This window comes from Myotis nattereri (genome assembly GCF_964212035.1).
Source record: "Myotis nattereri genome assembly, chromosome: 6".
Taxonomy (NCBI): Eukaryota; Metazoa; Chordata; class Mammalia; order Chiroptera; family Vespertilionidae; genus Myotis; species Myotis nattereri.
Window position 1 is genome coordinate 96,939,379 of NC_138081.1, and position 20,747 is coordinate 96,960,125.

The window sequence follows — 20,747 nt, forward strand, 5'->3', positions numbered from 1 at the left end:
GAGAGTGGATTGGAGAGAAGAGAGACTGAGGCAGGAGATGGTCACAGCAGTAGTCTGACCACCAGCCTCGGGAGGTGGCTTGTCTTGACGGGCTGTGTCTCGTGTGCATGGGGGTGGTGGGGGGTTGCTCGGGGCTGTTAGACCGAGCTGGGCCGTGCGTCCCTGCGCAGCTGTGCTGTGAGCAGTGCCAGGGCACATGGCTCTGATTTTCTGGTGATTTGCTGGAAGTGGATTTGATGATAGTGACTGTGACTCTGAGTGGGCGGCTCTCCCTGCAGACACCGCTTCTAAACAAGGGCCCATGGAAGCCATCCAGAAGTCCGTCCGGCTGTTTGAAGAAAAGCGGTACCGAGAGATGAGGAGGAAGAACATCATTGGTCAAGTGTGTGATACCCCCAAATCGTACGATAACGTCATGCATGTTGGCCTGCGGAAGGTGACCTTCAAGTGGCAAAGAGGAAACAAAATTGGTAAGGACACTGAAGAACATGGCACGTTTCCTCCGTTAGAATAGCAGTGGCCACACTTCAGGGCAGGACACGCTTGTGGCGGCCCTTTTCTCACACGTGCGGCAGGTGCGGCGTGCCTTTCACGGAGGGCACCGGGGGCTTTTTTCCCTTCGTTTGTAAAATGTGCCCTGAGCAGTACAAAATGCGGTTTAGGAAGACGTTAAACGCTTCATTAAATGGCTAGTTTTGCTTGTGCTCCCAAAGGTGCCAGTGGGGAGCGGCATAGCTGTGCCCATTTGCCGTCGTCTGTGTTCTCTCTTACCCCACGCACATATGATTGAAGAGAAACGGGATCTAATACGGACAGGACAGCCTTTTCTAAAACGGCCTGACTCGTTTCCTGGGGAGAGGAGGTGGTGGTGGTGGTGGTGGGAGAGAAGGAGCCTGCCTGTCCCTCAGGTCCTCCTACTTCCATGCATTTACCTGCCGAGCATCTGGGTTTGAAGAGGAAGCACAGCTGCGGGCCAGGCCTCCTGCAGGGCCACGACCAGGGTGCGTGGCGCTCGCCTTCAGGCCTCTGCGGGATTTACCAAAGGCAGTTGCAGTCTGTCTACAGACATTTACGGGAAGCCGTGAAGGGCTGGCCTGGGACCTCAGTTACTAGGGATGTGCACACCTCGCGGGGGGTCTCACAGTCGTCGCTTCCGTGAGCACAGTTAGGGGCTGTGAACAGCTCCGATTTGGGGAAGGTGAGTCCTGTTGGCGCGCGAACACGGCCTGGCGTGACCGAGAGCTGCCTGTGTGTTCCCTTCACAGGAGAAGGGCAGTATGGGAAGGTCTACACCTGCATCAGCGTTGACACGGGCGAGCTGATGGCCATGAAGGAGGTAAGTGGCCCTCGGCCTGCTTATCTGACGCCTCTGGGTGGAGATTTGGTAAAAAGCGTGTGTTTCTGACAGGTTCGTGCGTAGCGCTGGCTTCACTGGGGTGCTGGGTCGTCCACAGCTGCTCTTAGCGCTTGTGCTGTGGGGCCAGCAGGGCACTGAGGTGACGGAGCGAGGAGGTCGGGCCAGGGAGTGAGCAGGAGCACGGCAGGTCTCCCCTGCTGGGCCGTGCCGCACGCGGGGGGGCGGGGGGGGGGGGTGCAGCATTTCACAGGGTCTTTGGGGAGAAGATAACATTTGTGATCACCTTCAGAAATGACAGCATCTTCTCAGCTGGGGGTCAAGGGGCACAACCAGGGGAAACCTGAGGATGGGCCCTCAGGGAAACCAAGGCTGTTGTCACCGAGGGGAGGCCTCATAGCTCAGAAGTGGGGGCAGTGGCAGAAGAGGCTGGGGCGTCCTGCCTGTTGACACCCCCTCTCTGGGGCACCTAATGCACTTCTCTGCCCAGCCTGGCACCTCCCACTGGGCTTGTAGCCTCCTTCCAGCCTCCTGGTGCCAACCTCGAAGGGCAGAATCTGCCTTAGTTTTGCATCTTGCCCGCAACCTGACACCGGTGTTTGCTCGCTGACTGTTGAGGGTTTTGTGCATTCAGTCTGCAGTTGTGAAACGGTTCCATTAGCTGTCGCCTCACCAGATATTCTGAAGTGGGCGCGCTTCATTCCTTTGGGAAACCTCGGAGAGAGAGCCTGGGAGTGAAGTCGCCGACCCCGGCATGGTCCTGGGGTCGGGACAGTGAGCGTGTCTGTTGCCCATGCTTAACGTTGCCTGTGCTCGTTTGCGACCGCACCCTCAGTAATCGGCAGCTTGCCTCTCACAGATCCGGTTTCAGCCCAACGACCACAAGACGATCAAGGAAACCGCAGACGAGTTGAAGATATTCGAGGGCATCAAGCACCCCAACCTGGTGCGCTACTTTGGAGTGGAGCTGCACAGGGTAGGCGGCTTCGAGCACCGTGTGGCGCAGCCGGGGGGCTGGGAGGCCTGTCTACATCACAGGCCTTCTCATTGCAGAGTCGCTTTCCTAGTTACCAGGAAATCTCATGTGTTACCATTGCTGCCTTCTCTCTGACACGAGAGCAGTTCTTCCCGAAGTGTAAGTTGTAGCCTGTAGTGCACCTGACAGTAGCCAGCGCCCAGCACCATCCGCCAGCGCAGGTTCTCCGAAAGGCCTCCCCGCTCCTTCCTCTCCTCCTCCGGCTGCGGCACTCAGGGCGTCTTTAAGCGGCAGCACTTCGTCTTGTGTGTGTTCAGGAGCCGTGTGAAGTGAGAGAAGTTCCAGCCGCGGTGTGGTTTTCCTCCGTGTTTAGAAACAACAGAGGGAGAGGAGTGGAGCCTCGGGTGGATGAGGAGTGGGCAGGGAAGTTGGGTGTCGGTGATTTTTGAGGTTTCACACAGATTCCTATGTGAAGAGGATGCATTTCAGTACTTGCTAATGTAGGATCGGCAGCCCTGCTGGCCCCTTTCTGAGATTACATGGCGGCTTCATTTTGGCGGATGTGGACGTGGATCCCTGTGACTTGGAGGTGCAATTCCAGACAGAGGCGCAGGCACTGCTGTCGGGGACGAGTTAGGGGCAGGACGACGAGTGTGCAGTCCATCAGACAGAGACGCCTGTGGCGCTGTCCGACCTGCACTGTGCGTGTGCCCACGCGCTGCGTTCGTTGCCACAGGAGGAGATGTACATCTTCATGGAGTACTGCGACGAGGGCACGCTGGAGGAGGTGTCCCGGCTGGGCCTGCAGGAGCACGTCATCCGGCTCTACTCCAAGCAGATCGCCGTGGCCATCAACGTGCTGCATGAGCACGGCATAGTGCACCGCGACATCAAAGGTAAGCCTGGTGCCGTGCCCGCCTGTCTCGGTATTTGAATGTCGCGAGTGCAGCGTGGCCGTGAGTCAGAAACGCTGAGCCGGTCGTGATGAGCAGCCCCGTGTGTGGCTGCTTGCTGACTCGGGCGGCTCATCCCAGCTTCGTCCAGAGAGCGCTGTGAGGGCTGACCGCTCACACTGGTGGATGTAATGCGTTCCCCGGGCACAGGGAGCAGCCATGCGTCTGCCTCAGGGCATGTGCCTGTCACATCATGGCCCTGACCTGTGTGTCAGGGCATCTTGGGGATAATAAAGCAACAAATCGCTTCTGTCTCTAATGGCCCTTGGCTGAGGGTCCCGTCCTGTCGTATAGTCTGAGGCTAGTGTGAACACGCTCACTCCAGCGCTGGCTGACTCCCCCCGGGTGTGGGTGAGGCACCGACGCTCCCGGTGCTGCTCTCCCTGCTCCCTGCGCACGCGATCTCCACCTGGCTCTGTGCCAGGTCCCGACATTACCCATTTCCAGTTGTGCCATAAATATCCTCAGCCTCTGTCCACTGTCATGAAGTAGAACCTTCATGTCGTTGGCAATGGCCATGTGCCGAGTGGACCAGCTCCGGAATGACCGCGTCAGCACGGGGCGGGGGGGTCATCCCCCACGGGCCACCTGCACGGGGAGCACCCAGGCCACGAGGATTGGCTAAGACCACAGCCCTCGCACCGCTGCTTCTCTAACCCAAGTGGCTGCGTTGCTTTGCCAAGGTGGTGTCCCAGGACCCGGAGAGCAGAAATGCAGGCTTGAGTGGAGCGGTGAGACGTTGTAGCAAAGGCCCAGCAGCCCCAGGACGGGGGGCCCAACGGGAGACAGTTACAGACGATCTTTTCCGTCACCGGCTAAGATCCGTGCAGTGTGGCCGCGTCAGGCCATGAGGACAGTGTGGGTGCAGCTCTCGTCTCACATGGTTACCCGATCCAGGAGCTGCTGCTTGTGTACAACTCTCACTTTCAGGGCTGCCACCTCAGGCCTGTGTTTTCTCAGTAACGTCTCCACGTAGCTCTGGGGTTTTAGTGTTGGGATCTGTGCACGTATTTCAGCTCAGAAAGTATTGGTCACAGAATCTGCACTGATGGTAAAACTGCTTTGTTTTGTGTTGATGATGCTTGTGAATAAAGCTTAAAACCCTTGTAGGCTTACATTTTGTTCATAGTTTCCTAACCTTTCTATCACTTAGCTTGTAGTCTAGGTAACCATATCACCTATAAAATTATTCTTCCTTAGGTGCCAATATCTTCCTTACCTCCTCGGGGCTGATCAAGCTGGGAGACTTCGGGTGCTCAGTGAAGCTTAAAAACAACGCCCAGACCATGCCTGGGGAAGTGAACAGCACGCTGGGGACCGCAGGTGGGCCTGGCTGTTTGTCTCTGCACAGACTCCTCCCCGCCTGGTGCTTGGGCACCGGGCCTTCCCGTTGCCTCTTGTCAGCATTGACCTGGACAGCAGGGACCACACCCGCAGACACCCGGCCTCCTGAAAGCACTGTCAGGCGGAGAAGTCACGGTTCCCCGGGAGTCAGAGGAGGGGGCCTTTTGCCCCTTCACACTGGGCGTATTAAAAGTATTCTAGTCAAAACAATATTACATGTCAATGGTAATTACTTGTTTTAATCATTTAGTATCACAAACTTCTGCATCCTCCGTTGCAGGTTAAATTTTATATTTTCATTGTGAATACAATTTATCTGAAAATGTATGCATTCAAAAACTCTTTCAGAAGATAATTCATCCCCTGAAAATGTCTATTCAAGAAATTGGTGTGAAATTCCTATTTTCAAGTTTCCGTTTCCTAGTATGTAACTGGGGGAAGTTCCCCCACCACATACTGTTGTTTTTCCATGTGGAATGTATGAGGTTGCCTGGTTGATAAGCCATTCCTATCATCACGTCTGTGACTTTCACAGCGTACATGGCTCCTGAAGTCATCACTCGTGCGAAGGGAGAAGGTCACGGGCGTGCGGCCGACATCTGGAGCCTTGGGTGTGTTGTCATAGAGATGGTGACTGGCAAGGTAAGCAGAGCCCCCTGGAGGGGAAATTGCGGGGCACCTTGTTATATTATCATTAGAAATACTGCTCTTGTCAAGTAGAGTAAGGTTAAGACAGGTGACGACCAGGAATCAAATACAAGGTCTATCACTTAGAGAACTCTTAGAAGTGAACAAAAGCATAAAACCTGAGTTAGAACATGGGGAAGTAAGCAGATACAGAAAGAAACATGAAGTGGAAAACTCCCGTCCACACAAAACTGGCACATAAATCAACTTTATTCATAGTCGCCCAGGCTTAGAAGCAGCCAAGGCCCCGTCAGCCCGTAAGTGGATAAACACACTGGTGGTTGTGCAGCGGAGTATAATCCAGCGGTAAAAATGCCCTGTCGCGCGGTGGAGCGGTGTGGAGGAGCCTCCATAGCGGGTTGCTGGTGCAGGCGGCCACCACGAAGGCCAAGGCCGCACACCACCCAGGCAGGAACCAGGGTGTGTGTGGGCGCAGGAGGGGCAGACAGGCTCAGCGCCAGGGTGGCTAGGGCAGTGGAACTCCTGCGTGGTACTGTATCTGAAAATCCATCTTCTCGGGAAGATACATTAATGAGCATTCACAAATGTATAAAGATATTGTGTGTGTGTGGCATTATTTGTAAAACAAAGAAGTTAGAGACCTCTTAAGTGTTAATAGGAAATTAAATCAATGTACAGCTATACCTTGCAGCTGCTGAAAAAGACCACACAAAATGCTTAATAAATATTCGCTGATATTATTTCTGTATCTTTAACATAGAAGATGGCCGTGCCCGGCCAGTGCGCTCAGTGGATTGAGCACGGTGGGTTGTGCGTTGTCCCATGAACCAGGAGGTCACCAGTTGATTCCCGGTCAGGGCACATGCCCGAGTTATGGGCCTGAGTCCCAGTAGGGGGCGTGCAGGAGGCAGCTGATTGATATTTCTCTCAACAATGATTCTGTCTCTCCCTTGCTCTCTGAAGTCAATTTAAAATAAATGTTAAAAAATAAAGAAAAGCCCTAACCGGTGTGGCTCTGTGGATAGAGCATCAGCCTGCGGACTCAAGGGTCCCAGGTTCGATTCCGGTCAAGGGCATGTACCTTGGTTGTGGGCACATCCCCAGTAGGGAGTGTGCAGGAGGCAGCTGATCGATGTTTCTCTCTCATCGATGTTTCTAACTCTCTATCCCCTCCCTTCCTCTCTGTAAAAAAATCAATAAAATACATTTTTAAAAAAATAAGGAAAAGAAATACGGCCATGATACTTGTTACGTTAGTCCAGCCATACATCAGAGAAAGAGGGAGTTCTCACATGTCACAGTCAACAGTGCTACACAAATAAGGATGACATAATAGGCTTGTTTCTCCCCTGAATCTCATTTTTCCTGTGACCATAATAAAGTAAGCTTTGCAGTAACAGCATTTGAGGCTCATTATTCAGCAAGGTAGCATATTAAAAACATCTCTAACGATAACTGTTGGATTCTGGTTTATTGACATTTTCATTTCACTTTATGTATTGCATTTTTTACTTGCATGATGATGGCATCTCGATGATGCTGGATGGACAGCACATGGGGAGGCAGCCTGTGTCCGCCCTGCTGTGCAAATCGTTTCACTGGACCATGGCCGCGCCCCTCATGTACATGTGGTCTGAGGCTGCTTTCCTGCTGCGATGGGAGAATTGGATGGTGACAGAGACCATGGGGCCAAAAGCTAAAATATTTACTATTAAGTATTAGACCCTTTAAGTAAGTTTGCCAGCTCCTGATGTATATAGGGTGTCCCCTGAAATGTATATGCACACTGAGTAGTTATAAAAGTGGTGTTTGTAAACGTGCATTTCATTTTCAAAATTGAGCTCAGCTGTTAAGGTCTGTTCACACTTGTTGGAGGACACTGCATGTGGAGATGCCTAAACAAAGATGGAGAATTTGCCCTTTTTTATGACCATGTAGTACTCAAACCTGACTTTTTTTCTCTTTCTAGAGGCCTTGGCATGAATATGAACACAACTTTCAGATCATGTATAAAGTGGGCATGGGGCACAAGCCCCCGATCCCTGAGCGGCTGAGCCTGGAGGGAAAGGACTTCCTCTCCCACTGCCTGGAGAGCGAGCCGCGGCTGCGCTGGACGGCCAGCCAGCTCCTCGACCACTCCTTCGTCAAGGTGCGCCTGCCCCACGGCTCCCCACGTGCTCCCTTTCTGCCTGCAGCTGGCTCTTAAACAGGAAATGCCTGCATCTGATGGAAGGGGGCGCTCAGTTACGCCTGGGAGTCCTGTGTATGGCTTTTTCTGGAACGTGTTCATGTGGCTCTCCTGCTTGATCCATTTTGGTGGTGGTAGAGATGCCCTTGGACTGTGAAGGGCGCTGGAGCTGGGTGGGCGACAGTGCCCCCTGCTGAGCGTGTGGTCTGCCTGAGAACAGGTTAGCAGCGGCTGAGGAGTAGAGGCTCGAGCAACGCGGACGTCCGTGCTGTGGTCACGGTGTGGCCCTGTGGTAGGGTCAGGCCATCCCGGTGTCCCTCTAGCATGCGGTGTGAGCTGCGTGGGAAGGCCTGGCCAGGCACTCTGGTTCCTTAACCTCGCTCACCCTGGGCAGCTCTGGAATGGGGTGGGGGTGGTAGACGGAGGGGGAGAGGCGGGGCAGGCACCTGCCGGGAACTGGGGAGGGAGTGGGTGCTGACAGCACAGGATGCGAACGACACAGCGGGGCAGGGCCGAGGAGGAAGGCAGTTCGTCGCCGCTGTGACCTACTGAATAGAGAGGGAGAGCTGGGCAGGGCGCTGCTGGCAGAGCTCACGGGTTGGGCGTGGAGGTCAGGTGTTATCAGCGATGTTGGAGCTGAAACGGCCATGAAACTCCGAGTGTGACGGTGTGTGCAGGGAAGGAGCTAGGGTGGCTCTCAGACGGGCTGGGTCCCGGGGGTAGGAACTCACCAGGGTAGGTACAGAGGCTGCTGCTGAGGTCAGGGAGGTGATGGCTGCTCTTGGGAGATGAGGTTTGAGGTGTGTGGGAGCACCTGCTTGGGGATTCAGTGAGGCCTCGGGTATTTGGAGCTGGCACCCGAGAGAAGGGAGACAGATGGTGCTGGGAGAGCGCTGAGGGCGGGATGGAGCCCAGGAGGAAGCCCGGGAGGGCCTGCCCCCCAGGGAGCTTCTGATGCAGAGGGAGGTGCCTCGGTGCCCTCCTCCTCCTCAGGGTGAGCGAGGCTACAGACCCACACGTGCCCGGTGAACAAGGCTAAGGACCCACGGGTGCCCTCCTGGGGGTGAGCGAGGCTAAGGAACAGGAGCTGGGCCTGCTGTTGGGCTTTGTAACTAAAGAACGTGCTGCTTCACTGAGACGTGTAGCACCGCCCCGGCTGACCTGCTGCTCTAAGCACGTCCTTCAGAGCGGTCAGTGGCCAGTCCTGGGGCAGTGACAGCACCCGGTCCGTGTCCGGAGCCCCCTCACCAGGTGCCGCGGGGCACAGGGCGCGTCTGCCTGTGGTCTCGTTGGAGCGCGCTGGGCTCAGCTCTCTCCTGCCTTCCTGCAGGTTTGCACCGATGAGGAATGACGCGAAGCCGCCGTGGCTGGTGTGCGCTCGGAAGACGTCATCGCTACTGTATGTAACATTTACATGAAGGCTGTGCCGGGAGAGCGCGGCCTCCCGCCTCCGGCTGGGCTGCTCCTGCGGGGTCAACCTGGCGCGGGGCCTCCTGAGTGACAGTGTCCACGAGGAAAGACGCTCCATGTTAAGTGCCATTTCTACTGTACACGGACCGCCGCCTCGTCCCCGCTCTTCGGGGACGGACTCGGGACGTCTGTAGTGCGCTGACCGCCCTGGTTCCGAGCAGGTCGCGGTCCCTGGTCCTGGCCTGTTCTCGTCTGTCGAGTGCACTGACTGAACCTGCCCTGTGGGCGGCGGCGGCGGCTACAGGTCTGTCAGCAAAAGGCTGATGAATGAAATTGAAGAAAAAGGCTTTTTTTTCAATAAATGGTTTATTTTAGGAAAGCGCAGCTGCCTTATCTTTTCTAAGCTTGTCAGCCTCAAGGCCAGTGAGCCCTGGCACAGGGCTCGCTCTGCCCGTGTCCCTGGGCGGGCGGTGGGCACCGCGGGGTCCTGCAGGGGAGGGCCGTGCCCCGCCAGGGGCGGAGAGGGAGCGGGTCTGGGACCATCTTACATCCACCAGCGAGCTGCACCTCGCACGTGGGGAGTCCAGCCGGCACCTTGGAGAAGCGGGGCTCACCTGCCGGGTGCGGAGCAGTGCCTCTGCCCCTCCTCCCTCGTCTCACACAGCCGATGATTGGGAAGCCCCTGCGCCCCGCAGTCTGATTTGCTTGGGGACCAGCCAGGAGAAGCCAGGGCTGCCAGGCCCTTTCTGTGTCCATGACATCAGCTGCTGCTGGCCTGGCTGCACAATTGTCCCAGGATTTTACGTCGAAGTCCCTGTTTTCAGATCCACTTATGACTATTTGAAACACACTAATGTGTTTAATGTGTTTTTTTAATTTTTGAAACATCCGTAGCTACTTTTACAAGGTTCTGCATGCATTTGTTTAGAGAATATAGCGGCTGTTCCAGCATGACTCCTCTTATGAACAGGTGTGTTCTCTCTACAGACGTAAACTAGAGGGTAGACTAGCCCAGTGGTCGGCAAACTGCGACCCTTGAGTGTGGCTCTTCCACAAAATGCCACGTGCGGGCGTGCACCGTACAGTGCGATAGAAACTTTGTGGCCACACTCAAGGGGCCAAAGAGCCGCATGTGGCTCGCGAGCCGCAGTTTCCCGACCGCTGGGCTAGCCCACAGGTGCGCAGCTCCGTGCTCCCAGGCGGACGCTTGCCCGTCTCAGGTGGCTGGTGTTTTGAATGAAGTCACTAGAGGAAGTGCCTGAAACCCTGCCCCCAAGCTGCATCGCAGTCACACTGTGTGCTGGTCTCTGCCTCACTGGGTGTCCGCAGGGCTGACCTGAGCTGAGACATGGTTAGACACCGTGTCTGCCTGACCGCGTGGAAGGATGGAGGGGTCTGTGTACGCACCACAGAGGAGCCACACACTTGAATGCTTTTTTTGGAGGCATAATTTAATCATCTTCCCTACAGCGCCTTGGCTCTACCTGGCAATCGGCTACAGAAAACAGCACCAAAGGATGAAAGGGACTCCCCTCCCTGCCCTCCCCCTGCACCAGACACCGCGGCACGCTCACAGGACAGGGCTGGCAGGCAGCCTCGCACCCTCACCTCGTGTTCTTCAGCACGCACGCACGCACGCACGCACGCACAGGGAAAGAGAACCGGAACCCACTACTGCACACGGGGAAGGACGTCTTCTGCCCCATCCGGGGGCGTGAGAACAGGCCCCGCCCCCCAGCAGGGACTCCCCCAGCGCCCTCGCTGGGTCGCACCAGGAGGGACAGCGCCCACCCGCTCCCCAAGGTCCGCTCTGGACGGAGCGTGTCCTGAGTCAGTCCCTCTGTCTCTGCTTGCTGTCCATGTTGCCGTAGGCGGAGCCTTTGTCGATCTCCGTCACACCGATCATCCATCGAACCCCCATGGAAGCTGCAGGGGAAGGGCAGGGTGTGAGGAGGCTGCGGGGACTCCGCCGCTGTCCGCACACCTGTTGGCACCAGCAGAGCTGACTGGTTCGGGAGCACAGCGCCGGCTGGACCAAGTGCCACAGAGGGACCGCCGGGCTGTGTTGGCCGAGGGTCTGAGCCTCCACATGAGATCAGGTGGCAAGCCTGGCCCTGCACGTGGGCTTCCGGAAGGCACAAGAGTCTGGTGACTCAGGGTGGGACTGGGGGGCACCCTTCAGGGGAGCTTAGTAAGGCCCATACTGGAGCCTGGAGAGTGGGAGCTCACACATAGAGTGCCCGGCACCTCCCCATTGCCTGGGGGCAAGTATTAGAGCCGTGAACAGGCAGAGTTCCACCCGCCCTCCCCCCCCCCCCCCAAAGCTTTTCCTCGGCCGCAGGACTGGCCCACAGAGGAAGTGGAGGAGCCCAGGGGAGCCTGTGTCCAAGGGAGCTGGGAGCTGGGACCACCAGGCTGTCCGGCCCAGAGGCCGTGTCCCCGCGCCTGAGGCAGCCACGCCTCCCTAACCCCGGGGCTCGGTGGATGGGGCCTGGAGTTGCGTTTTCCCTGGCAGCCTGCAGGCTGCGCCCCTCAAGCACCCCACACCCACTGAGCTGTCCCCCCTCAACCTGCACCGCCAGCCGCTTACCCACAAAGAAGACGAGGACAAAGCCGGCCAGCGTCAGGGAGGACCCGCTGCTGACCATGCTGACGAGGAAGCGGAAGAAGGGGTAGAGCAGCAGCGAGGCCCAGAAGAGCCAGTTGAGCAGCGTCCAGGGCCGCCTCGAGGGCACCATGGGCGTCTCGGGGAAGGTGCCCGTCCGGTAGTACTCCTCCTGGAAGGCGTCCTGGGGACAGAGAGGGACCTGAGTGCTCTGCTGACACCTCCGGCTCCTGCAGGCCCCCGAGGCCCGCTCCCAGGGGCCCGTGGACGCATGGGCTGGGACAGAAGGCTCCTGCAGGCACCTAATGGGCTGTACCTCCCCACGGTGCCACCTGGAGCTCGTCACCGAGTCCAGGCTGGCCCCCGTCCATCCTGCTCTGCTCCCTGCTGCCTACCCGACCTGGGCAGGTGACCAGGCTGCGGCCCCGGCCGCTGGGCAGGAATGCCATCCTCATGGGTGGGTGGGGAAGGAGAACCGGCCCTCCGTGACCCGCGGAAGAGGGTGGGGTGCCGACCTGTGTCCCACACCGGGAGCCGCAGCCCCGCCCCAGGACGCCTACTGCGCCTCGCCTCCCTGCTCGGGGCTCCACGGGGCGCGGAGGAGAGACCCCGCGGGAGAACCAGTGGGAGGACGGTGCCGAGGACGGTGCCCAGGCCGGCACCGCGGCTTTGCTGCTGGGCCTCCCTCCTCCCTCCTCCCTCAGCGTCTAGTGACTGTGACTCCAGGCGCCACAAAGGCCCACAGGCTCCTGCGGGCCTTGAGCAGATGCCCATCAGACGGCCCACCGGGATCAACGCCTGGAGTTCCGCGTCCGCGTCCCAATGCCCCGCTGTGCGCGCAGCCTGGAGTGGGCCCAGCAGCGCCCGAGGATGGCGGCCCGCAGCGAGAGGCGTGGGCCCACGGCGGTGCCCGCAGGTGAGCGAGCAGCGCACCCAGAGCCACAGCTGAGAGCAGGACTGAGGCTCCGGGCGCCGCCACCCAGGGTGCCCGCAGCCGGGAGAGCGAGGGCCAGCAACAACCATGGGGTCCCGTCTCTCATTATCCGTGTTCCCTAAGCCCGCAGCTCGTTCAATGTCCTCGGGGCCCCGGGCTGGCACGGTGGGTGCCCGCGCCCACCTGCCCTGGAAGTCCCGGTTCTCTAAGAGCCGAGGCTTCTGGGAAACGCTTCCCTCGACTTCAGGACCTGGGTGTTTCCTTTAACGACTTGAGACAGAGATGGCTGAGGTGCATGGTACTCTCTCCTTTCCCAGTCGGGGTGCGGCATCAGGGGTAATGTGTCCTTCACCACTCAGCGTCATTGTGGGGGAACCCCTGCCCTCTCCCCGGGAGATCAGGGCCTCCCTCCGCGCCTTCCCAGCCCGGCGAGCAGCCGTGGGAAGTGGGGAGTCCTCGGGAAATCAAGTCATCGAGCACTTACAGGACAAGGGGCTCCTGTGCCGAGAGCCCCTCCCCGCCAGGACTGGCCGCCTAGACAGGTCTTACCAGGCGGTGACAGTGAGGTGTGGGAGGCCCCTCATGCCACTGCCCTGCCAAAACACGGGGGGTTTTCCTCAGCCCAGGGGGGGCCCCCAGGAGCCTGGTAACTAGGTGGAGGGTACAAAGGGCTGAGGTGTCCCCCTAGAGCTCATAAGCTAAAGCCTAACCCCTGAGGTGATGGTTTTAGGAGGTGGGGCCTTTGGGGGTGCACCCTTAGGATTGGGGCTAGCGCCCTTATCAAGGAGACCTCAGGGAGCTCCCTCCCTCCCTCTGTGAGGACGAGGGCCAGGGCCAGAGTCAGACGGTGGCTGATGGCACCCTGAGCGCGGACTCCTGCCCACCCAGCCTCCACACGCTGAGCAGTGAATTCCAGTTGACACGTCTCTGACCCCCGGCCCCGCTCTGCACCCCTCCCAGAGCCGCTCGACACACCCCAAGGCAGCGGAGCTGGCCTTCACCCACTGTCATTTTCACCATTAGCGGCTCGCTTCCAATCCCTTCGCAAGCCAGCCTGCAGCCCAGGAGGTGCTGTCAGAAAGGAGACGTGGAACTGGGAAGGCTCTGGGGAAAGGTGTGCGGCTAAGGACACCAAGGCTGCAGGGAACGTTTATGAACAGGTATTTGAGCCAAACGGAGGGCGTGCCGGAAGCAGGAGCTCTGCAGACAGAGCAAGGCCCCAGGACGGCAGTGGGCGCTCAGTGCGCTGGGCGGAGGGGGAGGGGGACGGTCTGGAGGCGGAGGCAGGTGGGATGGGTTACGGGATAGTTAACAAGATCAGGTGCTCTCAGGGCGGTTTATTCCAAAGGCGTGTAGACCTAGATGCACAGAACAATGAACGGGCTTGCTTACGGCCCGAGGGCCTTGCACTAGAGTCGGAGGTTTGGGCGTGACCGCCACGACCTGCCCATTAGGATTTGTGAGGCCACCCTGAGGTCGCGCCACAGAACCCTTCTCCGTCCCCAGGTGGGTCTCGGTTTACAGGTCCCCAGGTGCTGACCTGGGAATGGCTTTGGTCCCTAAGGATCACGTCGGGGTGTGAACGGCTTCTTAGAGCCCACCCCCCTCAGCCAGCAGGAGCCCCAAATGCCAGCCAGTAGTCAAACCTCCATTCTGGAATGCCTCCCTTCTCGAAAAGTTATGTCCTCAACCAAGTGATTCATGGGAAAATGTCTTGGTTGTCGAACAGAACTTCAGTTCTTGATCCAACAGCCTTTTTATGCTGATACCTGTGCGATCAGTCACTCGTCTCAGGCAACAAAGGAGAGAATGTGCGGTTAGGGTTAGGGTTAGGACTAGGACTAGGGCTAGGGTTAAGCTTAGAACTAGGGTTAGGGCTAGGGTTAGACTTAGGGATAAGACTAGGGTTAGGGTTAGGTTTAGAGCTAGGGTTGGAGCTAGGGCTAGGGTTAGGGCATAGGACTAGGGTTAGGGTTAGGTCTAGGACTAGGGTTAGGATATGGTTAGTGCTAGGGTTAGGTTTAGGGTTAGGGCTAGGTTTAACATTAGGTCTAGGGTTAGGATTAGGGTTAGGTTTAGGGCTAGGACTAGGGTTAGGTTTAGGGTTATGGTTGGGGCCAGGGCTAAACCTTGAGGTGTTATCTCAGGAAATTGTGCCTCGATATCGGTGGGCTGATGGAGAGCCCTCTCCCGCCTCAGCACAGGTGTGCGCTGGAGAACAGTCCCCTTTGCCCGATGTTGTTGGGGCTGCATCTGCCGTGGGTTTGTATTTGTGGCTCTTTACAAAAGGATTCATTTCATGGGCCTTTTCTGAGTGCATTTTTCTAACAGTGACATTTTCTCTGCCGCCAACTGATTCAACTGGAAAACAGCAGCAGGAACACACTGCCCTGTGCGGGAGCCAGAGGGAAAGGATGGCTCCCCATTCCTGCCGGACCCAGGCGGGCCTTGGAGTCGTGTTAAAAACCTGGCCCTCACCCTCTGGTCTGAAGCCGCTGCCCTGGAAATGCGACTCCAAGTCACCCCCTGGAGGAATCGGAGCTCGAGGCCCCGGTGCCCGGGTGCCATGCTGGTGACAGGTGTGCCCAGACCCCAAGCGGAGAAGAGACCAACACGGCGAGAGCTGGGACCGGCGGCTGAAAGGCACCTGGGAAAGTCACGCCCTTGGGGCACGCGGAAGTGACTTCATGCAGGGATGGTTGGGACCTTCATTCCAAACCCGAGCTACACGTGTCTGCGGAACCTGGTGGCGCAACCTGGACCCACACCCTGCAGCACGCTCCGACCAGGATGGCAGTTCTCATCTCCGGTGGCGGAGCCCCCGGGGCCCCACGCGATGTCTTCTCATGAGGAGCCGGGGGAAAGGCAGCAGACGCCGGGCCTGCCTTCCTAGCGTGAGGACGTCCGAATCCATGGGATTCTAGATAGTGAGCTGGTTTGGGCTGAAAGTGTAGGATGGATCAGAACTCCGTGTTTGCTGGGTGGTGAGACTTGGTCATAAAAATGCCTTCCTCACCCAGCGTGGGGTGTGCAGGAGGCAGCTGATCAATGATTCTCATCATCGATGTCTCTATCTCTCTCTCCCTCTCCCTTCTTTTAAAAAAAAACACCAAAAATCTTGTTTGACAAGAAACCAATGGATTTATATTGTAAAAAACATATTTGCCTTCCTCACCAGGTAGAAGCTGGCTCTTCACCTCCCGTGAGTCGGAGCAGTTTGGACAAGAATGATCAGACTCCCTCTGCCCTGTGCTCGAAGGAGAGAGAGCCGTGGAAGGAAAAGGAAAGTGGGGGGCCCTGGGGAGCTGGAGCACGATGGAGGGACCTACAGAGATCACACCCGCCACAGTGACCCCCGGTGCTTCCTGCTTATTCGGCGGCGCTGGGAGACCAGACTGTGGGCCCGGGCGCCCCGGGATCGTGCACTGCTCATGGGACACCTCGCCCCCAGGACAACAGACAAGGGCCGTCGGGGCCAGTACGTCCCTTCCTGTCCACTGCACCCAGAACATGCGCCCTTCTGTCCGTGACGCCCCCCAAGGAAGTGTCTGCTGTGCTCTGTCCCTGCTGCTAAGCTGGGGTCCGAGACCTCAGCCAATGGCAAAGCTCGCCACCACCACCAACTCCCAGGGGACCCCGTGCACCCACGGGGCACCCACTGAGCACCCCCGTGCACCCACAGCACAGCTAGAAATGGGGGCTGGGCCCCCCAGTACTGACCTTCTCCTGGTACAGCCTGTGCAGCCAGGCCGAGCACTGGTCCTCGTCCTCTGGGACCTGCTCCAGGGGGATCCGCCTGCAAGGAGGAGAGGAGAGCTGGGCCCGCGCCCGCACGGCTGCAGTGACGGGGTGTCCCTGGGCTCCCACACAGGGAGCTGAGGCCGGGAAGGGGTTCCCCAGCTGCTGGGAAATGGGAAGGGCATCCACATCCATTCTGGGGACACACCGGCCAGAAGGCAGTCATGGCCTTGGGAGGATGACCAGGGGACGGGGCCTCTCCACCCCCCACCCCCACCCCCCACCCCCACCCCCACCCCCGCGAGGGCGCACGGCCTCAGGTTCCACAGGAGCCCACCCGGGCCACACAGAAGCGGGCCGACTGCGCTGTCCGCCAGGGACCAGCGTGATGCCACCAGCAGGGCATCTCCCATAAAACGAGGCCCAGGGCTCGGGGAGCTATGGGGCAGACTCTGTATGGTTCTGCTGCTACAAGGACATGTGTCTGGGGGCACGAATGCTTCCGGGGAGAAACCGGGATTCCCAGCCGCAGGGCTCAGGAGCCCCCCGCCCCCCCGCTGGTGCTGGCAGGGGCTGGGTGCAGCGCGGACACGCTCCATCATTTCTAACTAAGGGGCCTGCAGAGCAAGGAGGTGAGTGTTCACGCACGAGGGCCTTCCCAGAGGGCGGATGGTGCGAAGGGGCTGCTTCCCCCTCACTCCTGCGCCCCCCTCCGAGATGGCCCCCCTCCGAGATGGGCCCCCCTCCGAGATGGCCCCCTCCGAGATGGCCCCCCTCTGAGATGGCCCCCCTCCGAGATGGCCCCCCTCCGAGATGGCTCACATCCTGCAGGGGGTTCCCTCAGCCCCGGCCCTGCTGGCCCAAGTGCAGGTGCTGAAGGGACTAGACCAGTGATGGCGAACCTATGACACGCGTGTCAGAGGTGACACGTGGACTCATTTTTTTGGTTGATTTTTCTTTGTTAAATGGCACTTAAATATATAAAATAAATATCAAAAATATAAGTCTTTGTTTTACTATGGTTGCAAAGATCAAAACATTTCTATATGTGACACGGCACCAGAGTTAAGTTAGGGTTTTTCAAAACGCTGACATGCCGAGCTCAAAAGGTTCGCCGTCACTGGACTAGGGGGACAGGCCTCGCCTCAACACTGGGAGGCCTCCTCTGGGGGGGGAGGGGGGGTTGCTGCTCGCCCCCTCCCCCTCCTAGGACTTCCCACTAGGTGATAAGGGGGCGGTCCCCTGCAGGGTTTACAAAGGAATCAGCCCTAATGGTGATGCTTCTTCCCCATTAAGGGGGAACCGGAGTGGCTCTGAGATAGAAAACGGTTTAACTGAGGCTGTGGGTCCATCAGGAAAGAGAGCTTTTCCTGCAGCCGGTGTGTGTGTGTGTTGGGGGGGAAGGGCTCAAGCTCTGCGCTTCTCCGGCCTGTGCCATGAGCATCCGTGAGGCCGTGAAGCGATAACCTTGTTCTACAAAACCTGGCTGGTCTCCAGCTGTGGCGGTGCAGACCTTCGGGGACTACAATCTGCCGCTAAAACCCTGTCCCCGAGCCGCACCCCCCGGGGTCACCACGTGGGGCCTCAACATGTGAATCACACGGCTGCGTCTTCATTGTTTCCGCTAATCCTGCCGAGGTGGCAGGCGCGGCCGGGCCCCTCTGCAAGCTGCTCAGAGGCGACTGCGCTGGTGTCTGAACCCTGGGCTCCGCACACACGTGAGAGGCCACGGCATGTGCACGTGTGTGTGTCTGTGTGCACAGTGGACACATCCTCCAGGAGGGGCTCCACAAAACAACCCTCACACTCGTCTCCCAACGGCTGTGAATGCTGGTGTCCGTTTGTCCGGCCTGAGCTGCACGGCCAGGGCTGGCGAGGGAGGACCAGCGGGGAGCCCTGGCCGGCACTGACAGCGGGACAGGGGGGTGTCCCGTGAGGGCATCATGTGACTGCGGCCGGGGACACGTTGGGTCCAGCACAGGCTGCGGACCAGGGGGCATCAGGCCAGTCCCAGAAGGGGAAGCAGGGCCCCGGTCGCCGGGATCCGCTGGCCTCGGGTGGACGTGGTCTTCCCTGGAAGGGGCGTGGCCACTTACCGGACATACATGTCGGCGTGGTATTTCTTGCCGTTCAGGACGCCCAGCAGGGTGGGGTTTTCATTGTTTCTGAAATTGAGTGTACAGTCATATACAGCTGAAACTATAAAAAATAAAACAAATACAGAGCAGTATATAGCGTGTGAGCCCAGGTTTGTTGCGCAGACACACACACGGGAAACAGTGAGCGGAGCGCGAGCGGGTTAAGGCGGGGCGCGGCCGCGGCTCCTCTGCGCCTTCCTGTCCGGCCACAGCGCAGTGTGACCGCGTGTCCCGTGTTGGAGCCCGAAAGGCACCCTGAGACTCGGCGATGGAAACCGGAACGCTCCCGGGGGTCGGATAGTGCCGAGCCGTGGCCCCCCCCCCCGGAGGCGCGCCCCACCGGCCCCGCGCGTGGCAGCGGGAGAGGAACCAGCGAAGGGGCTCCCTGAGGGCGTGCTGAGCCGGGGCGAGGGCAGCTCAGCCCCCAGGAGTCTCCCCGGGAAGGCGGGCAGCTCTGCGTGAAGGAATTGAACTGCGGCCCCTCGACACTTGGCTGAGAAGCAAACAAGAACGGGATTTTAAATGCCCTGCTGTCCACACCCCGCCGCCCGGCCCTGGCCCTGAGCAGCTGGGGGCGTCGTGGGGTGCAGAGGAGGCCTGAGGACCAGGCCAAAGAGCGAGGCCGTGTGGACAGAGCCACGTTCAATCGGCTGCGTCTCTCCCTCCGGTCAGTGCCCAGCCTGACCCGCACACAGCCGAGCGGCCCAGGTCCCCGCGGAGACCAGGGGCAGGGTTTTTTGGGTTTTTGGGGGGCGGGGGCGGCTGGTGCATGGCAGGAAAGAATGGGGTTCCTAACCTGAGGGGCGGGCTGAGCAGGAGGCAGGAAGCTGTGACAAGGCTGGGCCATCACGCTACTTCCCTCTTATTCTCACCGAGCGGGGCTGAGGCCCAAACTCAGGTGACCAGTCACCGTGCATCCTCGGGGCAGCAGGTACCGGCAGAGGAGCAGGAAACGCAAAGCAAAACAACCACCTGGGCCCCGGCTGGTGTTGCTCAGTGGATAGAGCACCGGCCTGCGGACTGAAGGGTCCCGGGTTTGATTCCAGTCCAGGGCACATGCCCGGGTTGTGGGCTCAACCCCCAGTAGGGGACGTGCAGGAAGCAGCCGATCAATGATTCCCTCTCATCATGGATGTTTCTCTCTCTCTTCCCCTTTCCCTTCCTCTCTGAAATAAAAAAAAAAGGAAAACCCCCCAAAAACCACCACCTGGTCTAACCAGGCAGACAGGGTGTGGGCCACACCGGACCCAAGGGCGGACCCAGGACTCCCCACGGCCACGGCCTTGCAGTACTGGTGCCCAGCAGTGGAGGGCAGTGTTGCCTCAGAGTGTGTGTGAGGGGGGGGGGGAGAGAGAGAGAGAGAGAGAGAGAGAGAGAGAGAGAGAGAGAAAGAGAGAGAGAGAGACTGTGTGCTCAGGCATGCAGGCAGCGGCCACACCGCCCACACCAGGTGCCTGGTCCCTGGCCACCAGGGAGGTGCCGTCCCTGTCCCCTCCCCTCCCACCGGCCGTGAGCTGGAGGCCTGGCCAAGGGCGCGGCTGTGCCTGTGGAGTGCGGGCGGTTCCCTCGCAGGGTGGGAGGGGGTCGGAGCTTCCTTACCTACATTTCTCAGGCTCCGCACGGTGACGGCGAAGCCCTTGGTGCGCGGCAGCAGGTGGTGCTTGAGGCTGGGCAGCCCGTTGGCCTGGGCCACCTGCATGCTGATCCGGTGCTTCTGCTCCGTGAAGCGCGTGCCCTCGCAGTGGATCAGGAACTGAGGGGACAGCCGCACACGGGCCGGTCACTCCCGTCCGCAGGCCCACGCCCCGTCCCACACTGTCACACGCAGGGACCCGGGTCACTCCCGTCCGCAGGCCCACGCCCCGTCCCACGCGGTCACACGCAGGGACCCGGGCCACTCCCGTCCGCAGGCCCACGCCCCGTCCCACGCGGTCACACGCAGGGACCCGGGCCACTCCCGTCCGCAGGCCCACGCCCCGTCCCACACTGTCACACGCAGGGACCCGGGTCACTCCCGTCCACAGGCCCACGCCCCCAGCCCACGTGGTCACACGCAGGGACCTGGGTCACACCCGTCCCACAGTCACACCCCCCCCACCCCATCCCATGCAGAGTCACACGCAGGGACCCAGAAGGCTTTGGGCATGGCCAGAGGGGGTGGCCTGGCAACTGTCTCCACCTGTCCTCAGGGTGAACCCAGAGTCGGCCACCCTCCGCTGACAGCTCAGGGCAGGACACCTGGCTGCCGGTGTGTGTGTGTGTGTGTGTGTGTGTGTGTGAGAGAGAGAGAGAGAGAGAGAGAGAGAGAGAGAGAGAGAGAGCATTCTAAGTGTGTGTGAGAGAGACAATAGTATGATGAGTGTGTGTATGTGTGTGTGTGTATGAGAGAGAGAGAGCCGGGGAGAGAGAGAGAAAGATGGAGAGGGAGAGGGGCAGAGGGGGAGGGGGGGGAGAGAGAG

At 59.2% G+C, this 20,747-nt stretch overlaps 2 protein-coding genes across 3 annotated transcripts in view; one reads left to right on the plus strand and one right to left on the minus strand.

The window, feature by feature from the left end:
- Positions 1 to 9,255, plus strand: part of MAP3K4 (mitogen-activated protein kinase kinase kinase 4) — a 51,304-nt gene extending 42,049 nt beyond the window's left edge. The window contains exons 19-26 of the mRNA XM_081094585.1: positions 279 to 470; positions 1,266 to 1,336; positions 2,214 to 2,330; positions 3,067 to 3,226; positions 4,484 to 4,606; positions 5,163 to 5,269; positions 7,245 to 7,424; positions 8,794 to 9,255. Coding sequence (XP_080950711.1) covers positions 279 to 470; positions 1,266 to 1,336; positions 2,214 to 2,330; positions 3,067 to 3,226; positions 4,484 to 4,606; positions 5,163 to 5,269; positions 7,245 to 7,424; positions 8,794 to 8,814 — 971 coding nt within the window. The 3' untranslated portion in view covers positions 8,815 to 9,255. The remainder of the gene's footprint in view (positions 1 to 278; positions 471 to 1,265; positions 1,337 to 2,213; positions 2,331 to 3,066; positions 3,227 to 4,483; positions 4,607 to 5,162; positions 5,270 to 7,244; positions 7,425 to 8,793) is intronic.
- A 1,057-nt stretch (positions 9,256 to 10,312) lies between these two features.
- AGPAT4 (1-acylglycerol-3-phosphate O-acyltransferase 4) overlaps positions 10,313 to 20,747 on the minus strand; it is a 54,819-nt gene continuing 44,384 nt past the window's right edge. For both annotated transcript variants that reach the window (XM_081094586.1, XM_081094587.1), the window contains exons 5-9: positions 19,888 to 20,041; positions 18,247 to 18,349; positions 16,133 to 16,208; positions 11,464 to 11,662; positions 10,313 to 10,799 (exon numbers count right to left, since the gene is read on the minus strand). In XM_081094586.1, the coding sequence (XP_080950712.1) occupies positions 10,705 to 10,799; positions 11,464 to 11,662; positions 16,133 to 16,208; positions 18,247 to 18,349; positions 19,888 to 20,041 (627 nt within the window). In that variant the 3' untranslated portion in view covers positions 10,313 to 10,704. The remainder of the gene's footprint in view (positions 10,800 to 11,463; positions 11,663 to 16,132; positions 16,209 to 18,246; positions 18,350 to 19,887; positions 20,042 to 20,747) is intronic.